This window comes from Balaenoptera borealis, assembly GCF_965194805.1.
Source record: "Balaenoptera borealis genome assembly, chromosome: 19".
In the NCBI taxonomy this organism is placed as follows: domain Eukaryota; kingdom Metazoa; phylum Chordata; class Mammalia; order Artiodactyla; family Balaenopteridae; genus Balaenoptera; species Balaenoptera borealis.
Window position 1 is genome coordinate 10596811 of NC_138878.1, and position 27610 is coordinate 10624420.

At 38.0% G+C, this 27610-nt stretch overlaps 1 protein-coding gene across 1 annotated transcript in view; it reads right to left on the reverse strand.

Moving 5' to 3' along the window:
* Positions 1-27610, reverse strand: part of CNTNAP4 (contactin associated protein family member 4) — a 266473-nt gene that overhangs the window by 202097 nt on the left and 36766 nt on the right. Inside the window, exon 2 of the mRNA XM_082366313.1 lies at positions 25878-25988. Coding sequence (XP_082222439.1) covers positions 25878-25988 — 111 coding nt within the window. The remainder of the gene's footprint in view (positions 1-25877; positions 25989-27610) is intronic.

Here is a 27610-nt window from a genome sequence, read left to right on the forward strand (position 1 = left end):
TCACGATTTACATGATTCTTCAGGGATGATGCTTTCAAAAAAAGAACAACTGTTTTTTGCTTTTGCTATTTTGACATACTGTATCTTTAGAATATCTATCTAGGTCAATAAATGAGCTGCAAATAAAGCCATCAGGAAATGTTTCACAACCAAAATTCTGTCACTTAAAGCAAGTCCCTCCTTCTTTAGCTCCAGGTGACACCGCAACTTCCTGGGTTTTTTTCCTCACTCCTCTGGCCAGCCCTTTTCAGCATCCTTCACAGAGCTCCCTTTCTCTACGTTTGTTGAAAAGCTAACACAACTGTCCTCTCTTCTTTTACTTTACATTCTCAGTGGACTACATTTCTCATGCCTCTGGCTGCAATGATTAATTTTTTTTGTTTTTGGAAGACGAGGCCTGATCTTTATTTTTAGCTCTGACTTTCCTTTGAAATCTGTATTCCAAATCCTGAATGCTTCCTATATATCTATTCATGGATGCCCTACAGAGATCTCAAACTCGACATGCCTAAAATGGATGTCTTACCTCCTGTCAAAACCAGATGGCCGTATCATTCCCATCTTCAAGTCACTCAGACTAAAATGTGAAAATCATTTCTAATTATTCCCTTTCAATAACAGAAATTTCTACATATGTAGAAATTGCCAGATCTGGTCAACGTCACCTCCAAAGTGATTTTCATTGTCCCTTTTGCAGTTTGTTATTCCTTAGTTTAAGTCCGTATGTCAACCACTCAGTTAAACTTATTTTCTGTATTTATTTTTAGTTATGGGGGATACAACTTTGAAGCAAGTAAATGAAAGCATGAAAAGACATGAAAGCATTTGAGAGATCCTAGTGAGGCAGAACTGGAAGGCCTTGATGTCCTGTGGATAACCCCTTCGATGTTAGACGCTGGGAGGGCAAGGAGCATGGAGAGGACAAAGTCAAGGATGCCAGCTTGGAAAACTTTCTGGATGCTGGTACTGAGAGTAAAGAGTCATCAACGGAAGGGAAATCTGAAAGACGTAAAATTGAAGGAATGGGAACCCTAAGGAAGTACGAAGGACTCAGAATGCTGTGAGTGATTCATTGTGGAACAGAGGGGCAGGACTTCTAGGGTGATAAAAGTGAAGGAAGCAAGGCCACTGGGATTTGCATACGTTTACAGGATTTGGAGAGGAAATCAGGAAATTGTTTTCCGAGCCCCGATGGCCTACCCTTCCTAAAAATCTTCAATATGTGCCTTTTAGAAAACCAATCTGTTTTTGCCATCATTCCCAGAGTTGCTTTGGTAAAAGCAGGTTGAATCATTTTTCTCCTGGTTGCAAAAAGCATTCTTTTTGACACAGCATTTAATTCAACTTCAATCTGGCACTGGAGCCTCAGAAAATAGTCTATTTTTCTATGAAGTCTGTTCTCATTCTCCACAATTTCATTTGAATTATACTTATTCCTGTGCCTCTCACTCAGCCAGGACTTTGTTTCTTCCACCTCTCAGCTGCAGCTCAAATACCACCTCTCCCACAGTCTCACTATAAGAACTATGTAATATGAGATAATATAGTTTATTTATGCTTGTTAAATTAATAACTAAGAATCAAGTTTCCTATTAGAATACCACTGTCATATTTGAAACCCACTTGGCAGAAACGTTTGTGTGCTGCTCAGACATGAAAATGAGGCTTGCCATTAGCTGAACTGCTATTGTTCTAATACGGCCAAACTCAGAGCAATTGAAATAGATTAAATAGATTCTGAGATGACTTCAGAAGGTCAAAGGGCTGTGAGAGTTTTGCTTTCTAGTAACAAAGTAAAATGACAGACTTTTTTAATGAGCAAAATTGACATTTCAAAGGATCTTAAACTCTCTTTATGCCATTTCTTTTCTAAGACATGGTTCTGATTAATTCCCATCATTTTTTTTTGGAATATCTGAAATTGTGTCTTGAATTCCAATGAGTAACTGAATATTGGCCAAATATTAATTTAATAAAGTATCAACATAATTAAGTATCTTAAAATTTAAATGACTGTGGTTTGTGTGTAGATTACAAAGTGGTTAGATTTTATATTTTTGAACAATGTAATAAACACTTTTAATAAACTCTTCTCAGACCTTTTCAAAAGTAAGAAGAAGACAGAAATGAGAGGTTAAAAGTTGAATAAAGGAGAAGCTATGAAGTTTAGGATATTTCTAATTCTTAATAAAAATTATTAAGCACAAGAAACTAGAAGGTTATAAAATACCACTTTCTTTAAAGTCCCTAAATGTCATCTCTCATAACAAAGAATATAGAATTTATCTCCCTAATTATATTTACTAGTTATGCTTTTCAGTACTAGATCACACACAAACTTTTCAAACAGAGAAAAATACGGTACACAAGGAATTATCAATATCACTCTAATCACCATCATTAATACCCACAATTTACACCCTGAAAACCTAAACCAAAATGTGATCATTATATCCATCAGCCCATACGTAAACAAAAGAAATGCTAGGTATATCCAGAAAAGACAAAAACTCTTGATTTGAAAAGATATATACACCCCAATGTTCACAGCAGCACCATTTACAACAGCCGAGATTAGGAAGCAACATAAGTGTCCATCAACAGATGAATGGATAAAGAAGATGTGGTACATATATACAATGGAATACCACTCAGCCATAAAAGGAATGAAATAGTGCCATTTGCAGCAACATGGATGGACCTAGAGAATGTCATAGTAAGTGAAGTCAGACAGAAAAACAAATATTATATGATACCACTTATATGTAGAATCTAAAAATGATACAAATGAATTTATTGACAAAACAGAAACAGACTCCCAGACATAGAAAACAAACTTATGGTTACCAAAGGGGAAAGGGGGGATGGGGAGGGATAAATTAAGAACATGGGATAAACAGATACACACTATTATATATAAAATAGAATAGCAACAAGGATTTACTGTATAACACAGAGAACTATATTCAATATCTTATAATAACCTATAATGTACAAGAATATATATATATATATATCCAGATCACTTTGCTGTACCACCTGAAACTAACACAATATTGTAAATCAACTACACTTCAATTTTAAAAAAATGCTAGGAATGACTGGATCTGCTAGCTATGAATAGAAATCGCCGATGTATTCTACAAGGTACTAAGTACATCACTGTTCTAACTCATTTGATTCTCACAATAAGCCTAAGTGATAGAAACTATTATTTTTCCTATTTTAGCCATGAAGAGACTGAGGCAAGGGGAGGTAAAGTCACTTGTGAAAGGTCACAGAGCTGCAGTAAATCAGGCAAAACCCTGAACACAGTCCTACTTCAGAGCCTATTCTTTGTCACTTAAGATAATGGCTTCCACCTTCATGAACTTTATCTTTTATGAAAGAAGATGACACATCAGCAGGTGATACACATTATATGAGGAACTGAATATACACTAAAGAAGTTTAGGATAGGGCAACTGCTGGCTGAGTGATAAGGGAAACAGAAACATTTCATTCAGGTTCTAGGGTGGGATTTTGAAAGGTCAAAATGAAGGGTTGGAGCCTTCGGAGCAGAGGAATGACTTGAGGGCAGACAGGTGCAAGGCACGTTTTTCAGGATGGCAGTAACGGACTGAAGGGAGTGAGGGGGCATGGAGAGGGCAGTGGTCACTACGGCAAGAAAGGAGAGTGGAACCAGATTGTAGGAAGTCTTTCATTCAAAGCTAAGAAAACAACTGTCAAACTCTCAGCTCCTGAGGACCACCTAGTGTGTGTTTTCTGTTTGGCACATATGTGGATCACCAGTTTTAGATAACTTGACAAATAGAGACCATCCACAATTTTAAAGGTACAGAATAAACAATATGTTAAGCTCACTAATAATAGGCATGGTTCTTCATATCCTTTTACAAGAAGACGGTATTTGCAATCTTCTACCAAGCTGTACCCAGCCTGATGGATAGTTTGGTCTGTATGGGCAGCTTCCACAGCGAGTTGCTTTAACTATCACTCTTGATATTTACTAAAGAAAAAAAAAAACCTTAACTTATACACCACTGAGAAAAACAGATGTCGTGAATACACAAATTAACATATTTACGGATTTAGTTTTCTGAGCAACAAACAGTCAAGCACTGGGAACATGTCAGACTCTTTTGGTTCATGTCTTCTGCATCACAGTCCAATTCTAAAAAGAAATGTTTGTATCTTTCCCCCCGACATCATTACATCTTGTCTCACGAGAGGTAAGTCCAGGTAAGTAGTATGCCAGAAAGTGTTTAAAAACTAGTTCTCTGGGGGGAAAAGTCCTGCTTTACAGCATTTGTCAGTTCCTGTGGTGTAAATGTTCCCTCCATGGCAGATTTCAAGCTCCCAACGTGACAATGCTGAGTTGGGAAGAGCCGCTCTCCCAGGCCGGCAGGTTACTGACCATATCTCAGATAAGCTACTTGAGCACAGCAGTTGGAATCATATAGAGTTATGAATTTCTCAGTTACAGCCTCAGGTTTGAAAAATGCATTTTTTCCTAACTCATTCTAATTTTCTCTCTTGAGCTCCTATTCTGTCCAATGTAGAAAATCAATCTGATCATTACAGAGGCACTCAGTCCAGTTCATGGATTTCTCAGTCAATTCAGGATTTTATTTCTGTCACCTTCAGCTTCGAAATGCTTGCAGGGATCTGCCTCCCTTCCTGCCGACCCTGGGGGCAGTGGAGACCGGGACCACTCTTTCTCCGTGTTTTGCGTGGGCGGTCAAGCAGCTTCCACTCCGCACCTAGGTGACTGGCTGCAGGTTAGCTGGGACATGCCTTTGTCACAACATTCTGATGCTCGTCCTCCCATCCCTGGTGTGACTCTTTGCCCACACCTACCACTTCACGCCCTAACTTCTGCATCCCTTCTTGGTGCCCACAGCAGCTCCTGGTTCCCCTCACATGCCATCCGGCATCCGGGGCTGACGTGGGGACTGTCACAGCACCGCCTCTGCAGTGCAGCAGCAGGATGATTTAGTGACTTCTCTTGGGGCGGGCACTCTCCTCTGCAAGCACCCTTCCACATACAGACACCTGAGTGTGAATGAAGGGTTCTGTCAAGTTTCCTACTGTGGACTTAGTTTGAGGACAGGACTTCAGGGAAAATGATCCCTCACACTTGCTCTCTCATGTCTCTTCCCTCAGTGGGGTATGGGGAAAAGGGATTCCTTTAGGCTGGTCATTTCCCCTTTCAAATCGTTTATATTTTAGATCTAAAAGGTACCCACTTAACTTTGTTCCCAAGCTGGGCAGTGACCATCCTTTCCCTTAAGCCATGGGTGGCATGTGCCTATCTGCACTGAGAGGGGAGACGAAGGACCAGTGGGGAGGTCATGTCTACTTCTGCTCCCCCCATCACCCCACATAGAGAAATAGCCACTGAGGCAATTATTATTGTCATTAAAAGTGCTCATATTTCATCCTTCATTAGAGGAATTTATGCACTCCCCTTTCCCAACATTAACCAGTTTACTTTCATGCAAAAAAAAAAAAAAAAAAAAAAAAAAACAGAAACCACTGCCCACTTTTTTGCACAACACAATAAAAAGAGCCCCCCAACCCCTCACTTCCTAGCAAACTTGGTTTGGTAAGACAGTCACACTGAGATCTGTGACTGTGCGCCCACTCTCCTCTGTGAGCAAGGTTTCTTGCATCCATCCAGGGCCACCTCAGTCCAGTTCCACGGCATCTTCCAATCTGCAACATGCACCAAATGACCCAGAACACAAGGAAAAGTGCTGTCTCCTGCAGTGTGGGTCACCAAGGCTAACCAGATTCAAAGACCAATGAGTCCTTTGCGCTTACATAGGCAGAAGCAAGATTAAAACTCAGAAATCAAAGTGGTTCTTACGTTGAAGAAAGCAGGAGTCGACTAGTATTTTCTCATATTTACTCCTCCACATCCAGAACCACTGAAAAAATCTAGGTTGTGATAGTGTCTTTTGAGAGAGAAATTTTGCAAACAGTTTATTCTACTTTGCTCCCCAAGCATAATATTAGTAATGAGATGGGGTTTTGCTATTAGGAGTGCAACTTTGATGCATATCAAATTCATAACATTCACACTAGAAGACACTAGTTTAGATCCGTTTTACAATCTGTAACTCTTTATTGATAGTCTCTATTTGTTGAGACACCATGTTCCTGGTTTCCTTTGGCTCTTTGAGCGTATTTAAGAGAGACAATTTAAAGTCTTTGTCTAGTAAGTCCAATGTCTACCCAGTGGTTTTCTTATTTAGATGCCTGTATGAAATCACCACATTTAAATATGCACATATCCCAACTTCTATGATTTAATCTTTGTACTAAAATCATGATCACTCCTTATATTTATGATATTGTATATTTATTAGATTTGTAGAAGAAATATAAGTAATAACACACAAATTAAGCAAAGATAGGTTAGTTAGCAGAAACTATACAGACATGCCTCAGAGATACTGGGGAATGAAGACCACCACAATAAAGCAAATACCACAATAAAATGAGACACACAAATTTTCTGGTTCCCAGTGCATATAAAAGTTATGTTTACATTAAACTGTAGTCTACTAAGTATGCAAGAGCATCACATCTTTTTAAAACTGTACATACTTTAATTTAAAAATGCTTTATTACTAAAAAATGCTATCATCTGAGCCTTCACTGAGTCATAGTATTAATATCAAGATCACTGATCACAAATCACCATAATAAATATGATAATAATGAAAAAGTTAGAAGTATTGTGAGAATTACCAAAATATGACACAGAGACACAAAGTGAGCAAATGCTGTTGGAAAAAATGGTAATAACAGACTTGCTCAACACAAGGCTGCCGCAAACCTTAAATTTGTAAAACCACGATTATCTGCAAAGCACAATAAAACAAGGTATGCCTGTACTCTGTTAGTGAATTGCAGACAATTCATATATTCTTACACTTTAATTTGTGAAAAGTTTTTAAGTATTTTTTATTCCTTTTTCCTTGAAACTACCAAATTATCTGCTCAACCACTGCAAAATATTAGCTGGACTTCAGAAAGCACGTTCAGAAACACCTATACATGCAAGGGAGGTAGGACTGAAAGTCTTAAGCAGGCAAAAAAGAAGGTCACAACTGTGCTTTAAATTTTATTTTTATTGAGGAAAGCCTCAAAGTTGCATGACTTCAAAACTGCAAGGTTATTAAAATAACCTTGCTTAGAAATCCAAAAACTGCATTAGGGTAGTAGCAATGGAAACTGCCCACCCCCAAAAAAAAAGAGTGTAAGAGAGACAGATTGCAAACCACGAATACACAGGATTTATCATCTTCAGGAGGAGGGATCAAGGGAGAAATAAAAGGTGATTCTAAGAATTTTAAGCCATGGTGATTAAGATAACCAGCAGGAATCAGAAAAGAAAAATAATTACAAGCAGAAGCTGGTTTAGATGTGATATATTTAACTTAAGACTTATGTTGAGCTTTTTTGTGAAGACAAGACATCTAGCAGGCAGCTGGAAAATTCCAGCAGGCAGTTGAAAATACAAGATAGGAGATTGTTAGACATGTTTCTTCTCTAGCACAAATGTGGGAGATGTCTGCACAGGCCTCCTCCTGAGGCCCTGGCAGTGGACCAGCTCATTCAGGGAGGGCATGCACAATGCCAAGGTCAAAGACAAGGCTTTGGAAAAACCCACATAAACATTGTCATTTTGGCATGGCGTCTCTGATCTTGTTTTTCATTTTTATACAGATATTTTTATATAGTCTATTAAATCAGTTGTATTTTATATGGCCAATTTTAGTCAATTTTATGTGTGTCCCTTTTCTTTTGTTGTTAATATTCATGATATGTCAATTTTTGTAAAAAGGACTCAAGGGAAAAGGTAAGAGAAGAATAACAAATAATCATCAAATCACTGAAATGTGATTTTAGGCTAGCTTCCTACTTAAATTATTGGAGCTTTAAGGACCTAACAGTTCCCACTGAGGGAGAAAATCTCTGATATAAAGTCCTATTTGAGAAGAAACACAGAGAAGTCCTTCTAAAATCCTGTAATTTTTGTACATCTTTTCCCATGGAATTACATCTGAAGGGCAGCCTTCAAAAGGGTTACAGTTAAAACTCAGATGAGATAATTTATGGGAACAGATTTTAATTTGCAGAACTATTAGAGAGACAGACAGACAGACAGACATGTAATATATGAAGTGACGTCAGTAAGATGGCAGAATAGGAAGTCTCCCACTCATATACCCCCTCAGCAACAATAATCTGGCAGCCATCCACGGACAGAAGCCCCTTTGTGGGAGCTTTGGGATCCAGCCGCAGGCCCAGAGAAGTCTTGCCCCGCCCAGGGACCCACCAGGAGACACGCCTGACGGTACCGCCTGGAGGTAGGCCCACTGATTTTAATCCAAAAGGAGATTCTGAAACAGTCCTGTAACTAAGCCCCAGCCCTCCCAGCTGCCGTTCAGGGGCTGGGCAGGCCAGCCAACGCTGGTGTGACTGCGGATCTTAAAGCAGCCGCATCACCTGGCCCCAGGCCCTCGCAGCTGCGCTTAGGGAGCGGTCTTGCCAGGAAACACGTCATCCCTGCCCCCAGAGGTAGGCCCTCAAACCTTAGTCTGACTATGGATATAGAAGTGGTCCTGGAACCCAGCTCCACACCCTCTCAGCTGCAGACCGGGAACAGTCCTGCCCACTCAGGGACGTGGAGGGAGACACACCCACCCTGAAGTGGCCCTGTGACTGGGCTCCAGCCCTTCCCGGCCACAATCTGAGAGCAGTCCCACCTGCCCTGGGACCTGGTAGGAGACATGTGCCTCCACGCCCCTGAAGGCAGCAGGCCTGCAGACCTTGTCCCAGCTATGGACCCTGAAGCAGCCCTATGAATCAGTTCTGGCTCCTCTCAGACACAGTCTGGGACTAAACCTGCCTGCCCAGGGACCTTCCCAGCGATGCTCCTTCAAATGCACAGACAACAGCGCAAGGCTACTTAGATCACGAAAAATCAGGCAAACATGACACCACCAAAGGACACTAATAAACCTCCAGTAATTGACCCCAAAGAAATGAAGGTCTCTGGCCTAACAATTCAAAATAATCATCTTAAGGAAGCTCAATGAGATACAAGAAAACACAGACAGATAAGTAAACAAAATCAGGAAAACAATGTATGAATAAAATGAGAAGCTTAACATTTCCAAGCAGTCTTTTGATGAGGTGCAGCTCAGAACTTTCCCCCTTGAGGACAAAGGTGGAAGATTTTATACATCAGTTCTCATCTTCTGTCGGTCAAGGTAGCCTCACAGGCAGGCAATAGTGCCCATACCCCACCATCAGAATTTATGGTGCCCAGTGGTTCCCTGGAAGCAGATCATCCCTCAGCATCAGAGGAGCCACAGGGCAGGAAGCTACAGGTAAGTGGTACCACCCAATATGAGACCCTGTTACACCTGTGGGAAGTTGAACTTGATCCTGGTTGGAGAAAGAGGCGGGGCTGAGAAGATGTAAGTGTTGCCTAAGAGGTGTCCAACACACAACAGCACATCTGTAATTATAATAGTCTATAATATGAGTGAATACAAAAAAGATGGTCTTCTACTGCTGGCTATAGTCACACTTCCGCTCCATCCTCTCCTAGGTAAGATGCTCAAGATACTTATGCATGGATCAGACCGGAAAGCTCTAGGCCCTGCTTTCATTGTTTCTCTGGTTATGCAACCCACCATGCTTTCAGAACACGTGTGCATCCCAGCCGAGAGAGAGCATCTCAGGCGGAGGCCAAGCCCGACCCCCTTCACACATGTATGCCAATATTTTGTTCACGAGAGAGAGTGGCTTTTAATTTTCCTTCCTTGTTTGTCCTTGACAGGGTTTGGTATCAAGGTTATGCTGGTCTCATAGAATGAGTTGGGGAGTATTTTGACTTTTTTTCTGTCCTCTGGAAGAGAATGTGTAAGATTCAAGTCGTAGCTCCCCTAAAAGTATTTGGAAGAATTCACATATGAATTCATTTTAGCCTGGAGTTTTCTGTTGGAGCGTGTGAATTATGGATTTACTATCTTTACCTGACAGAGGAATATTTAAATTTTATTTTACTTCTTGGGCACAATTTTTCAGGTTGCGTTTTTCAAATAATTTGTTCAATTCATTTAAATTTTCACAATTATTAGCAGGAAGTCTGTTAAAATATCCTCTTATTATATTTTTGTCTTACTGATTGTCTATATCGCATGTTTTCTATTTCATTAATTGATGTACTGTTCTTTTATTCCTTTCCTTTTCCTTACTTTGGGTTTAATCTGTTGTCCTTTTTCTAATTTCTTGAGAAACTGAAGAAGTAGGCAATGGATGGGTTATTAATATTTAGCTTTCCTTCTTCTGTATTATGTGCAGTTAAGGCTACCAATTTGATCTAAGCTGCATCTCACAATTCTGAGCTATAGTATTTTGTTATCAGTGAGTTTAAACGTTCCCTAATTTCCACTGAGATTTCTTTTTGAGAAGTGTGTTAATTAAATTCCACACCTTTCTGGGTTTTTAAGTATTTTTTAATTATTGATTTCTAGCTTAATTCAACTGTACTAGGGCACCTACTCTGCATGATATAAATCCTTTGAGATTTGTTGAAACAATTTTTATGGCGCCGAATAAATTTAAGTAAGTATTCTAGGTACTCTGGATAAGAATGTGTATTCTGCAGTATTTGGAGGCAGAGGTTTATATATGCTACTCATTATATAAATATAAATTACATATGTAAATATTTTGTCAAATTTGTTAACTGCTGTTAAAATCTGTATTTCCACTGATCTTTTCTTTGGCATACTTCTTAAATAAGCTACAGAGACAGAAATATTAAAAACCTCTCACTATGTTTAGTGTTTCAATTTGTAATGTCTATTTCTCCTATTATTTCTGTCCATTTTTCTTTCTGTATTTTGAAGCTCTGTTATTTCGTGTAGAAAATGTCAGACTCACTATATGGTATTTCCTTTTTCTCCAGGATCTTTGACCCTGAAGGCCTGGCTATCTTGGTTTTTCCCAGGTATCTTCAAGCGGTTAACACTTTTTAGCTGGTTTACTTGTTTATAGAAAGGCAGCTAACTGTTATGGGCTGAGCGTGTCTCCACCCCCACCCCCCAAATTCATACACTGAAGCCATACCCCCCAATGTGATGGTATTTGGGACCTTGCAGAGGTGGTTAGGTTCAGATTAGGTCTTTAGAGTGGGACCTCCCTGATGGATTTGTGACCTTATAAGAAAAGGAAGACAGATCTTTCTCTCCCTCCCCACATGCAAGCACCAAGGAAAGGCCACGTGAGCACACGGCAGGAAAGAGGCTGCTGCAAGCCAGGACAGGCTCTCACCAGGAACAGAATCTGCTGACACCCTGATCTTGGACTTTCCAGCCTCCAGAACTGTAAGAAAAGAATGTCTGTTGTTTAAGCCACCTCGTTTGTTGTATTTTATTATAATGTCTAAAGCTAGTGTTTAGACTAGAGTTCAGACACTAGGTTTTCTAAATTACTCACACAGCCAGCCACCTTGGTAGTTTCAGTTCCTTTAACGGGAGGTGAGACAAAGCCTTAGGTAAAGTTTTATCATCCAGAGTTTCCTGGGAGATCAGGCTGTGTGTGGGACTTCACTTGAAATTGCTTTCTTCCCCTTGCTAATCCGGCTTCTTACACCCCCTCACTGTTTTCTCCTGGGAACCAGCCCCTAATAAACCTTTAGCACCACAACTGTCGGTCCAGGGTGTGCTTCTGGGAGAACTCAACCCAATACATCACCCAATTACTTACTCACTGTTCATTTTCACTGTACCTACATGTGAAATTTTCCTCCTCAACAGAATGAAAAATATTAGATATACGCAAAGAAGTGTAACCTAATATTAATGATAATTTAAAATTTTATGAATGTATTTTAACTGACTAAATTTAAGTTCCTGTATCAATTTCAATAGGTTCATATTTGTAACTTGAATTCCTATAGTTTATAACAGTTGAAGACATTTCCTAAGCCAGGCACATTCTGTGTCTTCTAGTTTGAGAGGACTTAGAAGGACAGACTGCCTTAAGATTCTCCCCTTCTTCTTGAAAAGCCATCAGTGTCACTCACTCACATGCTTTGAAAATCTCCATTATTAGAGTGAGTCAAAAGGAAAAGAGATGGTGCCTATAGAATATTACAAATAAAAAGAGTACATTGTCAGACAATTTAGAGATCCCCAAATTCAACCCCATACTTTTACAGGAAAGGAAAAAAAGAGAGGAAATGTCTTTTCCCCAAGACCACCCACAATTTAGTATTATAACCTAGTTTTTGTGATTCCAAAACCAGCATTTTTTATCACTATAAATTACTGAGGATCAGCTCAGTGAATCATGGCACATTCACTGGGCTTACATCATCAAACTGATTTAGAGCTGAAGAAAGCATGGTACAGGGCAGACAAGGATGATAAAGGGTAAGACTGAGGGAGGAGCAAGACACTGGCCAGAGATCAGAAGAGAGTCGAACATGTTCTTGAGGAAGAGGGCCCAGAAGGGAGAGCTACATCCAAAGTAAGAGAGAAGCAAACATTCAGGAGGACAATCACCTCTGGTGTTAAATCAAATGAACTGACAGAAGAATAGAAGTGATTCTATATTAATCCCAGAAGTGAGAGCAAACTCTCCTATACTTTAATGACTAGAGGATACAGGCATATCAAGAAATAAGATGTAAATATTCACTAATCTTTATTTCACCTTCTCAAAGCCAGTACGCAAAATATAATCTATAAGTACATGTGACACACCACTGACCATAAAACTGATCTGGAACTTCATTTGCCAAACCTTTATTGAAATGTTAGTAAGTTTTTTTTAACTTCATAAACCAATTTCCAATTGCTAAAAAAGTAAAAATATTTTAAATAAAACCACCAGATTACCCTAGGTCATAGATTTTGACTAAAGATATATGAGAACATTTTATCTTTACTTCAAGCTAATAATGAACATATAAAATGTAATTCTTTGTTTGGCCCTGAATCAAGGCCAGCAGTTTGGCTGTTGGTTTCAAGCAGGAGCCTAAAGAAGTCTCTTTCTATGGTCTATTGGCCATTTCAGAACTTTGGAAATGTAATGGTCAATTCATTAGAAAGAAACATCTAAGTCATTGGTGATAGATATGGGCTAATACTTATTTGTAGTTGATTAACACTGCGATTCCAAAATTTTGAGATCCCTGGCTTAACTCATTCATTAGAATTATAATACTGTTAAATCCAATTACTACAAAAAAATTGCTGAGGATCCAAAAACAGTCGGATGATTCTGAACTGTGAGCTTTCTTTGAATATTATTCTTTCGTACGGTCGGGGCCCTGACTTGTGTATTTTAGACTTCATTCAAATAGGAAACTTATATTTACTATTGGGCTGTAAAATTTTTTTAGTTATATATTGAACTGTGAAAGTGCATCTATATTATGGACATTGATTGAGAAAGTTACTTTCATAGTAAATGCACCATTTAAATATGGTGTTCTTCATTATATGAAAGGCATAATTCTTGCTGGATTTCATTTGCCTGGCAAGATATACAAATATTTGGAAAGTAAAATGTATTTTCTTTAATAGGAAGGGAAGGAAGACTTCCTTGCTCTTTTGAAAGGAAAATTGATTTTTTTCTATTCTGCTTGTTAAATATTTTACCAATTTATTAATTATTGTAACAAATGTCTGGTAAAGGATTAGTGCCCTTAATATATAAAATTCTTGTGCAGAGTAATTAAAAACTAAAGATAAATGCTCAAAAAAAAAATTCTTTGACCCTGCTTTGCTCTATAATTAATCAAGAATAAAAAGACTCTTCTACCAGAGTTATGAGGATGCCTGAATTTTGAGATTACCTTTGTATAAATTAAAGTATATATTTGGTCCTGTGAGGTTTGCTAAAGTGGGGTTAATTGGCAGGACACACTCTGAAACTGTTTAACATTCTCTTGGGACTGTGCTTTTGTAATTCTTGTGGTTACACCACAGTGCCGTGATCATTTTCAATAAAGCCAAAACCTCTTCAGTATTACCCCTATTCTTCCAAAAGAAAGCTAGAGAATTAAAGCATAGAGGTTAAGTGTTTCTTCCGTCTTTAAAATAAAGTAAGGGACAAATGTAAAATACATAGCTAGTGGGAAGCAGCCGGATAGCACAGGGAGATCAGCTCGGTGCTTTGTGACCACCTAGAGGGGTGGGATAGGGAGGGTGGGAGGGAGACGCAAGAGGGAGGAGATATGGGGATATATGTATACATATAGCTGATTCACTTCGTTATACAGCAGAAACTAACACAACATTGTAAAGCAATTATACTCCAATAAAGATGTTAAAAAATAAATAAATAAAATTACTTCCTACTTAAATAAATGAATTTAAAAACGTCTTCCTAAAAATAAATTAATTACTTAAAAAAAAAAAAAAAGTAAGGTAGTAATGATTTAAACCCTGGAATGGTGAATTGATCCAGATAAGTCTAACACCAAAGTGTTCACTCTTCACCTAAAATGTCATGATCCACTGGAGAGAGTACAAAGGAGAGAAGCAGAGCAGGTTAACTAAGGTTCAAGTGTGCTGGAGAAGCTTGCGTCCTGTGACTACAGGGGCGACTCTCAGGGATCTGACTATTCAGGAATTTTTGTCAGGTCTAAGTGCTCACATCCCAACATTAAGAACTGTACATCTCCTAATCTCAGAGATCAATTAGGGCAAGACAGAAAAATAGGGCAAAGCTAATACAAAGTCGGGTACTTACAGCCTGACTCAGCATGAAGGTGTGGGACCCTTGCAATTCAGGTAATTATTCAGGCCGAGGGCTTACTCAGGCACATTGCATCCTGGGTGTGATGGGAAGCAGTTGATATGGAAGCAAATAAACTGTTGGCATCTTTTGTTCTCTAGCCAACTCTATAAAAATAGGCGGTCCCCAATGCAGTCAATTCTCTACACTCAGTTCGTGAGGCTCACCTACCCCATTTCTGGTCCTGGGGACCGTCAGGCAAATTTCAGACCTTCACCCACCATGCCAATGAGGCTCTCCTCTTCTGAGGCCTGAGTTTTTTCAGTCCTGTACAAAATTCATCTCTTATTCTTTTCCTCATAAAGTACTGGTTATCAAATATATTAATTTTATCATTTTAAATGTGATAAGTATAAACGATTATATGCAATATGTTTAACGGCAAGAAACATTTACCTCATCTATCCTCTTAAGCACTGACATGCACCATGCATACCTTGGGAATTTATCTCTGGGATTTTAATTTAAGCATAATAGTTACATGCAAAGAAGCACAATGATTTAGGGCAGAAATTCTCCCCCTAACCCCTTGCTGGCAATATTTGACATTTCTTGGTTTGTAGCTATATCATTTCAATTTCTGCTTCCATCTTCTCATGGACTTCTTCCCTCTGTCTCCTCTGTCTCTGCGTCTCTGTGTACCTCTTTCCCCTTAAAAGGACACCAGTCACTGGATTTAGGGCCCAGCCTAATCCATTATTACCTCATCCTGATTATACCTGCAAAGACCCTAGATCTAAACAAGGTCACATTCTCAGGTACTAGGTATTAAGAATTAAATATATCGTTTAGGGGGACACAATTCAACTCACAGAAGTCTACCCTTTGCTCCCCCCAAAATTCATGTCATCATCATGCAAAATACATTCACCCCATCCCAACATCCCCAAAAGTTTTAACCCATTCTAGCATCAACTCTAAGTCCAAAATCTCATCTAAATACAATCAACACAAGAAATCCTAAATCTTATCTTCCAAACCATCTAAATTAGACATAAGTGAGACTCTGGGTATGGTGCATCCTGAGGAAAACCTCCATCTGTGGACTGTGAAACTAGAAAACAAATTATCTGCTTTCAAAATACAATAATGGGACAGTCATAGGATAGACATTCCCATTCTCAAAGGGAGAAACTGAAAGGAATAAAGGGGTTATGGGTCCAAAGCAAGTCTGAAACCCAGCAGAGCAAATTCCACTAAGTTTCAAGGCCCGAGTATAATCCTCTGTGGCTTGATGCTCTGCCCTCTGGTCCTGCAGAGGCCCAACTGGCCCCAGACTCAGGACCCATGGAGACCTTGCTGGCCTAGCTTCCGTCTCTTTCAGTCTAGGCAAGTAGTGTTTCTGCTAGGATAAAATTCTCAAAAACTGCCTCCTATGTAATTGACAGAAGCATGTCCTCCACAGATCTTTCTGGATAACCCCATCTATATCCCAGGGTTCAGCTGAGATGATGGACTGCATTCATGAGTCACACTCCTAATCTCTTTAGCAAAATGTGCCCACATCCTTGATGTTCTCTCTAGAGCATTTTTTGCAGTAGAGATAGGCTGAGAAATTTCCAACGCATCAAATTCTGGTTCCTTTTTTGCTTAACAGCTCCTTGCTCCATTTATCCCTTTCCTCCGGTGTTTTACTATAAGCTGCAAGGAGAAACCAGGGCACATCTTCCATATGTTGCTTGGAAACATTCTGACGTAAATACCAAGTTCATCACTTACAAATTCTCCTTTCCACCCAACACTAGAACACAACTCATCCCACTTTCCCACCACTTTATTACCAGGATTGCCTTCCCTCCAGTGTCTCATAATATGACCCTCTTTTCTTTTGGAGACCTCTCCAGAAGCACTTTATCCTCCACATTTCCACCAACAGCAGTCTCTTCAAGGCAATCTAGGATTTTTCTATCACACACCTGAAAATTCTTCCAACCTCTGCCCATTACCCAATTCCAAAGCCACTTCCATATTTTTAAATATTTGTTTCAGTAGCACTAAACTTACAGTACCAAAGTCTATATTAGTTTCCTAGGGTGGCTGTAATGAAGTATCCAAACTGGCTTAAAGTAACAGAAATTTATTCCCTCACTGTTCTGGAGACCCAAAGTCCAAAATCAAGGTGTCACCAGTCACGCATCCTCTAAAAGATCCTTCTTTGCCTCTTCCCAGCTTCTGGTGGTTGCTGGCAAACCCTGGAATTCCTTGGCTTGTAGCTGCATTACTTGAATTTCTGCTTCTGTCTTCACCTGGCCTTCTTCTCTCTGTCTTCTCTGTTCCTGTGTCTCCAAATCTCATTCTCCTTATAAGGCCTTATCTGGAGCCCACCCTAATCCAATATGACCTTATCTTAACTTGATCACATCTGCAAAGACTCTAGGTCTAAATAAGGTCACATTCATAGGTATCAGGGTTAAGACGTGAACGTATCCTTTTGAAGGACACATTTCAACCCACAATGGAATTAAGTGACAAAATTAAATTAATATACCTCAAAAAAAGTAAACTTTTCTTCTTCCCTACTGGTAGAAATGGAATAATTACATTTAACTGTAGTCTTTTTCTGATTTCCTTTCCCCATTACAGGGCCTAGTCATTATCACAGTGTAACCCAGGGCACTTCTTATCTCATAGATGGAAAGCAGTGGGCTGTTGAGCTTGATTCCTCATTTCTTGCTTGTCTGTTCTTTGGCTCTAAGTTTTCCAGATTCCATAGCAAAAAGGTAACCCTATATGTGTTTCTAGGATACTAGGATCTTTATTTGCTGATTTAGTTTATTTATACATGACCTGCTGACTTAGCTGAACACCCTTCCATAGCCTGATTTAAATACCACAAGGAATGTCAGCATACTAGTATAATATACAGCCTTTAATAAATCTTTCAAAATCTGATACTCTCTTGTGAACACTTCATGTAATTAACAGGTAAAAAAAGAAAAACTAAATAAAAAAGAAAAATGTAATCAAGCAGGTTGACAACCAGCAAAAGATAATTAAAATGATCCTGTTGTGTTTCTCCATTTCATTAACATGCAAATGAGATTCATGAAGTTTAATATTGTGTTTCACCAAGAGCCATAGAAATGAATTAAGAATGAAAATGAGTCCTACTGATAGAGACTCCTGATGAGTATATAAATTAATGAAAAATATGATTTGATCAAATCAATAACATATTATATATACATATAGAGAGAGAGATTTATTGAACCTCAACAAATGAAAATAAAGATAAATAGTTACATTAAATTTTGTATCTCTTTTGATGGGCCAAATCCTATGAAACCTTATTATAACTCAAATGGAGTGGTGGTAAATGCTAAACTCTGCTTTACTTTAAAAAGAAATACAAGATGGAAACTTCATTCTAAGGTCAATGTTGTGATGACAGCATTCCTATGGAAAGGACCATTGGTTCAGGATCTGGACTGACCCCCCATAGGGCTAGGAAATCTCACTTGCCTGTGGTAAGGGATTCAGAATTGAAAATAGGAAGAGAGAGTCCAATGTGACAATAACTTTCACTATAAGGCAAATAAATGTAACAGACAAGAATTACCTACACAAATATATTCAAAGCCCACAAAATTCTCCATTTGATACAAGGATCTCAGTTATTACTCTCCAATGATATTCTCACACTAAGAAACACACAAAGTTATGGCAATTATACCTAATTAAAAAAAAAGAAACACACATAGAGGACTGTATCAAAGAATATCAGATAAAATTTTTTAAATAAACTCATGCTACAAAGTTAGATATTTATAACATGGACCATATGGCAAAACACACACACACACACACACACACACACACACACACAATCTATTTGTTATGTCCAATGTTCAATGTACTCAAACATTAAACAACAGCACAAAGGATAAGATCAAGGAGTAAAATTAGAAGTAGTAGCTGCAGCATGTGAGAAGGGAATAATAAATGAGTGGATCATGGTTTTAATAATATATGATGTCGGTGTCTTTTTTTATGGTTGTTAAAAATATTTTCTTTGTTAGTATTGCTAATCCTCTTTCCATAGAATGCATGAGCAGATGGGTTTTGCCTTAGCATATTATAGAAAGGGATAATAATGATACTTTGCCTTTAAGTGCAGAGAGTTTTGAAATTCTCTTATATCTACAGCAAGTTGTCATTTAATTATCTGCACTTTTCTTTAAACATACTCAAGCAATCAAACACAACCTACCTAAGAGATAGTCAACAATACGAACTGAGTATTCCTAAAGGAGCATGAAAGCTTATTAACTTCCTATTCCTCAACAGGAGAGAAAGTTATGTCATTCATTTTGAGAATTAAATAAACTTAGGGATGATTACTGTTAAATAACTAGCAACTTTTAAAATCGCTTCTTGCAAACTTCCTTGCTTATCTTGAAATAGAGGGCCAATTAAATTTTCATGGCTACTGTATACATAATGATTGTATATTGTTGTAGAAAAGTATATTTTAGGATCAAGATGGCAGAGTAGGAAGACCCTGAACTCACCTCCCCCCACACGCACACCAAAATAACAACTACTTAGAAAGTAACTATCAGGGCTTCTCTGGTGGCGCAGTGGTTAAGAATCCGCCTGCCAATGCAGGAGACACGGGTTCGAGCCCTGGTCCAGGAAGATCCCACATGCTGTCGAGCAACTAAGCCCATGCGCCACAACTACTGAGCCTGTGCTCTAGAGCCTGCGAGCCACAACTACTGAAGCCTGTGTGCCTAGAGCCCGTGCTCTGCAACAAGAGAAGCCACCGCAATGAGGAGCCTGTGCACCACAACGAAGAGTAGCCCCCACTTGCCGCAACTAGAGAAAGCCCGCACACAGCAACGAAGACCCAATGCAGCTAAAAATAAATAAATAAATAAATTTATTTTAAAAAAGAAAAGAAAGTAACTATCTATGAGAACAACCTGAAGATAAGAAAAGATTTTCCACAACTAAAATATAAAGAAAAAGCCACAACAAGACAGGTAGGAGGGACAGAGATGGAGTCTAGTCAGGAACCCCAGCGCAGGATCAGTGACCCACAAACATGAGGGAAATCATAGCAACAGAGGTCCTCCATGAGGGGCATGGTGTCCAAGCCACACATAGGGCTCCCAGCCCAGGGATCCTGCACAGGGAAAATGAGGCCCCAGAAGTCAAGCTTTGAAAACCAGTGGGGCATATGTTTGGAAGAGCCAGAGGGCTATAGAAAACAGAAACTCCACTCTTAAAGGGTGTGCAGAAAATCTCACATACTCCAAGTCCCAGTGCAGAGGCAGTAGTTTGAAAGGCACCTGAGTCAGACTCACTTAATGCCCGTGGAGAGCCTCCCAGAGAGACAGGAGGCAGCTGAGACACCCCTGGGTAATGAGACACTGGTGGTGGCCATTTTTGGAATCTCCTTCTACTGAGCTGACACCAGCACTGGCAAGTGCCATTCTGGAATCCTCTCTCTAGCCTATTAGTGCCAGGATCCGACAACACCCACCAGTGGGCCCACAACAGCCATGCACCACCAGGTCACATGGCCAGCCAGGTTGGGGGTCAGCCCCACCTGCCAGCCCACCCACAGTAGTGGGCCCTGCCATAACAAAAGGGCACATGCAGCCCACACAGGGGACACCCCTGGAGCATCTAGCTCTGATGGTCAGAGGGGAGTGTGCTGCTGGCCCCAGAGGACATCTCCTATGGAAGACCACTTCAAAAAGACTGGGAGATGTAATGGAACTACCTAATACATAGAAATAAACACAGAGAATTAGGGAAAATGAAGAGACAAAGAAATCTGTTCCAAATGAAAGAAAAAGACAAAACCTCAGGAAAAGAACTAAATGAAACAGAGATAAGCAATCTACCCAATAAAGAATTCAAGATAATGATCATAAAGATGTTCACCAATCTTGGGAGAATGGATGAACAGAGTGAGAGCTTCAACAAAGAGTTAGAAAATTTAAAAAGAAATCAGAGCTGGAGAATAAAACAACTGAAGTAAAAAATACACTAGAGGGTATCAACAGTAGATTAGATGATACAGAAGAAAGGATTAGTTATCTGGAAGACAGAGTAGTGGAAATCAACCAAACTGAACAGGAAAAAAAAAAAAAACGTTTTTAATAAAGGTAATTAAGGGACATCTGAGACAACATCAAGCATAGAAACATTCACATTATAGGGTCCCAGAGGAAGAAAAGAGAGAAGAAGGACCAGAGAAGTTTTAGAAGAAATAACACCCAGAAACTTTCCTAACCTGGGGAAGAAAACAGACATCCAGGTCCAGGAAGCACAGAGTCCCAAACAAGATGAACCCAAAGAGGTCCACACCAAGACACATTATAATTAAAATGGGAAAATTAAAGATTAAAGTGAGAATCTTAAAAGTAGCAAGAGAAGAGCAACTAGAAGGGAACTCCCATAAGACTATCAGCTGACTTTTCAGCAGAAACTTTGCAGGTCAGAAGGAAGTGCATGACGTATTCAACGTAATGAAAGGAAAAAAACCTACAACCAAGGGACTTCCTTGGCGGTCCAGTGGTTAAGACTTTGCCTTCCAATGCAGGGGGTGCAGGTTCGATCCCTGGTTGGGGAGCTAAGATCCCACATGCCTCACAGCCAAAAAACCAAAACATAAAACAGAAGCAATATTGTAACAAATTCGATAAAGACTTTAAAAATGGTCCACATCAAAAAATCTTAAAACAAAACAAAAACCCTACAACCAAGAATACTCTACCCAGCAAGGTTATCATTCAGATTTGAAGGACAGGTAGAGTTTGGCAGAGACGCAAAAGCTAAGAGTTCAGCACCACTACACTGGCCTTATAAGAAATGTTAAAGGGACTTCTAAGAAGAAAAGAAAAAGCCACAACTAGAAATAAGAGAATTACAAAAGGAAAAAATCTCACTGGTAAAGGTAAACATATAGTAAAGGTAGTGGATCAACCACTTATAAAGCTAGTAGGAGGGGCTTCCCTGGTGGCGCAGTGGTTGAGAGTCTGCCTGCCAATGCGGGGGACGCGGGTTCGGGTCCTGGTCTGGGAGGATCCCACATGCCGTGGAGCGGCTGGGCCCGTGAGCCACAGCTGCTGGGCCTGCGCGTCTGGAGCCTGTGCCCTGCAACAAGAGAGGCCCGCGCACTGTGATGAAGAGTGGCTCCCGCTCGCCGCAACTGGAGAAAGCCCTCGCACAGAGACGAAGACCCAACACAGCCATGAACAGATAAATAAATAATAAATAAAATTTAAAAAAAATTAAAAAAAAAAAAAAAGCTAGTAGGAAAGTTACAAGACAAAAGTAGTAAAATCATCTGTATCTACAATAAGTATTTAAGGGATACAAAAAATAAAAAGGTACAAAACATGATGTCAAAAACATAAAATGTGGTGGAGGGACTAAAAACATAGAGTTATTAGAATGTGTTCAAGCTTAAGAGATCATCAAATTAAAATAGATACCTATATATAATAAATAATTATACATGAACCTCATAGAACCACAAACCAAAAACCTATAACCCATACACACAAAAAAAGAGAAAAAAAATCCAAATATAACATTAAAGACAATCATCATATCAGAAGGGAAGAGAACAAGAAAAGAAGAAAGAACAGAGAAGAACTACAAATATAACCAGAAAACAATTAACAAAATGGCAATAAGTACATTCCTATCAATAATTACTTTAAATGTAAATGGACTAAATGCTCCAGTCAAAAGACATACAGTAGCTGAATAGATTAAAAAAAAAAAAAAAAGACCCATATATATGCTGCCTACAAAAGACTCCTTACAAATCTAAAGACACTCACAGATTAAAAGTGAGGTGATGGAAAAAGAAATTCCATGCAAATGGAAACAGATTGAAAGCTGAGTTAGCAGTAATTATATCAGACAAAACAGACTTTAAAACAAAGATTGTAACGAGAGACAAAGAAGGACATTACAAAATGCTAAAGGGATCAACCCAACAAAGATATAACATTTGTAAATATATATGCACTCAACATAGGAGCACATCAATATATAAAGCAAATATTAACAAATATAAAGGGAGAAATTGACAGTAATACAATAACAGTAAAGGACTTTAACACTCCACTTATGTCAATGGACTGATCATCCAAACAGAAACTCAATAGGGAAACACCGACCTTAAATGACACATTAGACCAGATGGATTGATATATACAGAACATCTCATCCCAAAATAACACAATATACATTATCTTCAAGTGTACATGGAACATTCTCCAAGACAGATCACAAGCTAGGCCACAAGAAAAAGTCTCAGTAAATTTAAGAAAATTGAAACCATATCAAGCATCTTTTCTGACCATATGAGTATGAGACTAGAAATTAACTACAAGAAGAAAACTAGAAAAAACATAAACATATGGAGTCTAAACAATATGCTACCAAACAACCAATGGGTCATTGAAGAAATCAAAGAGGAAATTTAAAAATACCCTGAGAAAAATGAAAATGGAAATCTATGGCAATACAGGCCTACCTCAGTAAACAAGAAAAATGTCAAATAGACAACCTGAACTTACACATAAAGGAAGTAGAAAAAGAAGAACAGAGCCCAAAGTTAGCAGAAGGAAATAATAAAGAGCAGAGCAGTAATTCAAACAAACAAACAAACAAAAAAAGAGACCAAGGAAAAAAAAAGACCAATGAAAAATGAACTGAGTTTTTTGACAAGATAAGCAAAATTGATAAACCTCTAGCTAGACTCATCAAGAAAAAAAGAGAGAACCAAATAAATAAAATCAGAAACGAAAGAGGATAAGTTACAACCAACACCACAGAAATACACAGGATCGTAAGAGATTACCACAAATAATTATACAACAACAAATTGGATAGCATAGAAAAAAATGGATAAATTTCTAGAAACATACCATCTTTAAGAATGAATCAGGAAGAAATAGAAAATCTGAACAGACCAACTACTAGTAATGAAATTGAATCAGTAATCAAAAAACTCCCAACAAACAAAAGTCCAGGACTAGACAGCTTCACAGGTGAATTCCACCAAACATTTAAAGAAGAGTTAACATCTATCATTCTCAAAGTATTTCAAAAAATTGAAGAGGAAGGAATACTTCGAAACTCAGTCTAAAAGGTCAGCATCACCATGATACCAAAACTAGACAAGGACACCACACACACACAAAAAAAATTACGGGTCAATATCATTGATGAACATGGATGCAAAAATCAAAATATACAATGCATTAAAAAGGATCATACACTATGATCAAGTGGGATTTATCCTAAGGATGCAAACATGGCTCAATACCTGCAAATCAATCAATGTGATAAACCATGTTATATGGTCAATTATTAATGTACAACAAAGAAGGCAAGAATATACAATGGGGAAAAGACAGCCTCTGCAATAAATGGTGTTGGAAAAATCAGACTACATGCAAAAGAATCAAACTGGACTACCTTCTCACACCATATACAAAAATAAACTCAAAATGGATTAAGTACTTCAATGTATGATCTGAAACCATATAACTTCTAGAACAAAACATAGGCAGTATGCCCTTTGACATTGGTCTTAGCAATATATTTTTGGATCTCTCTCCTCAGGCAAGAGAAACAAAACCAAAAATAAACAAATGAGACCTAATCAAACTAAAAAGCTTCTGCACAGTGAAGAAAACCATCAACAAAGCAAACAGGTAGCCCACTGAATGGGAGAAGATATTTGCAAATGACATATTCGAATAGGGTTTAATATCCAAAATATACAAAGAACTCATACAGCTCAATATCATAAAAACAAACAATTCAATTTAAAAATTGGCAGAGGACCTGAATAGACATTTTTTCAAAGAATACATAGAAATGGCCATCAGACACCTGAAAACAGGCTCAACATCACTCATCACCAGGGAAATGCAAATCAAAACCACAGTGAGATGTATCTCACACCTGTCAGAATGGCTATCATCCAAAAGGCAAGAAATAACAACTGTCTGCGAGGATGTAGAGAAAGAGGAACGCTGGTGCACTGTTGGTGGGATTAATTGGTGCAGCTGCTATGGAAAACAGTATGGAGGTTACTCAAAAAATTAAAAACAGAACTACTATAAGGTCCAGCAATTTCACTTCTGGGTATTTACCCCAAGAAAATAAAAACACTAATTCAAAAAGATATATGCACTCCTATGTTCACTGCAGCATTATTTACAATAGCCAGGATATGGAAGCAACTTAAGTGTCCTTTGTAGATGAATGGATGAAGAAGATGTGGTATATACATATACAGCGGAATGTTTATTTTTCATTAAAAAAATAAAATCTTGCCATTTGTGACAACTTAGATGGATCCAGAGGGTATTATGCTAAGTGAAATAAGTCAGAGAAAGACAAACCCATATGATTGCACTTATATCTAGAATCTAAAAAACAAACAAAACAAAATGAAATCAGACTCATAGATACAGAGAACAAAGAGGTGGTTATCAGAGGAGGAGGGCTGAGGGGATGAGTAAAATAGGTGAAGGGAATTAGGAGGTACAAACCTCCAGTTATAAGATAAATAAGTCATGGGATGTAATATACAGCATAAGGAATATGGTTAATAATACTGTAATATCTTTGTATGGTTACTAGACATAACATGGTGATCACTTCACAGTGTATTTAAATGTCAAACCAATATATTGTACACCTAAAACTAAAATTATATAGTACATCAACTATATTTCAATTAAAAAATGAAAATAAAAAAATTCTGAAGAAAAGTTTATTTTATAAGATACATTTAAAAAATCTCCAGATTTAGGGAATTCAATTCTTTGGGCGCTAAAATGATGATACAAGATCTTGGAACAGATGCATTCCTTTGCCATTCTAGAGCCAATCCTAAATGTCATGTACATCCCATCAGTTTCTGCCATTTGCTTATTAAGAAATTTATTACCTTTTACAATATATCACTTACAATGATTTTACTAAAAGAGAATGGAAGACGAATGAGATTCGTCATGAACCAATCAGAGCAGAAAAAGCAGACTTACCATCTCTTCGATTTAGCCTTGCAAATCCAGGACCATGGCTGCTAGAGAGCTCGGATGAACTGCTGAATGATGCCTGAGACAAGGCAGACACCAGAGGGTCATCACAATCGTCTGCCAAAAGGAAAAATTCCACATTCAGGTTAGTAATGTGCTGACAGCTTACTTGGATTCAACAGATAAAACAAATAAACAAAACAAAACAAAACAATAAATCTAGGATCTCTAACAATATGCCCACTGCTTATATACAGTGTAAGTTCAATAAGAGAAAAAGAATTTAAAGACAAGAGCATATGGAAATGGAGAAGGAAAACTTCGTAGAAATTGCAAAATAGTATCTTGAGGTAGAAACGGTTTACTTAAACAAGAAACAAAAATACCTAATCAGTATTCCTAATTTACATAAATAAATGTATATTAGGAAAGAATTATAAACTTAACTAGATTAAAACTAAGAACTTAGGGTTGCCAAAAGACATGTGATGTAAAGAGAAACATCACAACATGGAGAAAGTACTCCCCAAACAGTTTACAATTAGTACTGCAAATTAAGGAAAACAAAAAAAAAAAATAAGGAGAAACAAAAACTCCTTTTAAATCAGTTAGAAAACACACTAGAAAAAATGACATAAGGCTAGACCAGAGATTTCACAGCACAGAACTGCTATTAAATGATGATCAAACTCAAAGTGTAAATTAACACTACAATTAGATACTATTTTACAAACAGTAGGCCAGCAAGATTTAATAAGTCTGACAACACCAGATGGTCCAGATAATGTGGGCCAAGAGAAACTCCAACATCCTGCTAGTGGGAGTGTAAAGGCGAGCACCTACTTTTAAAAAACAATTTGTCATCAGCTTGCATATTTGAACTTCTGTACCCCATGGTCCATTGATACGTATTTCCCCCTGGGCAGAGCCTCCCTATGATGAACTGCTGGTCTCAAGAAGCTTTGCCTTTTGGGTGTTATACAAATACTAGTATTTATTGTGTGCCATCAGAAAAAAAGTTGAGAAACATTAACCTAGAGCAACTCTTGTATTTGTGCACAGGGAGATGTGTGCAATTTCTAGCAACAATGTTCATGATAGAAAAAATTGATTAACAATCCAAACATTTACTGATCAAAGAAGAGATCAATAAATCATAGTACTTTTCACAATGAAATAACATACAGCAGGAAAAAGAACTACACCAACACACATCAAAAAATAAATAAAATAAAATAAAAAGGTTGGATCTTAGAAATAAAATATTTAATGAAAAAAGTTATAGAAGACCATATAATATATGCTGATAGTTTTGAGAATCTTAAAAACAAGCAAAGCTAAGTAATACATTATTTAGGGACACATGTGACTAGGACAAAAAACTATTTAAAAAAACAAAGAAATGAAAAGCTTAGAATTCAGGATAGTGGTTACTTCTAAAGGAAGGCAGTGTGTGTGTGCGTATGTGTGTGTGTATACATACACATACCTGTATGTGTATATGAATAGGTATGTAAGGATATATATGAAAGTATATACATGTCTTATCTATCCTATTATGTATATCACATATCAAATAAAAAGTAAGGCACAAAGAGTGAGGAAAAGTATAAGAACAGTCTCATGTTGACCATCATATCTATACATGCTTATTTTATTCAGCTAATTCTTCATTTCATGCAATCTTCAGATTTTCATTTTATACAATTATTAAGTTGTTGCCATTTTTGCTCTAATCA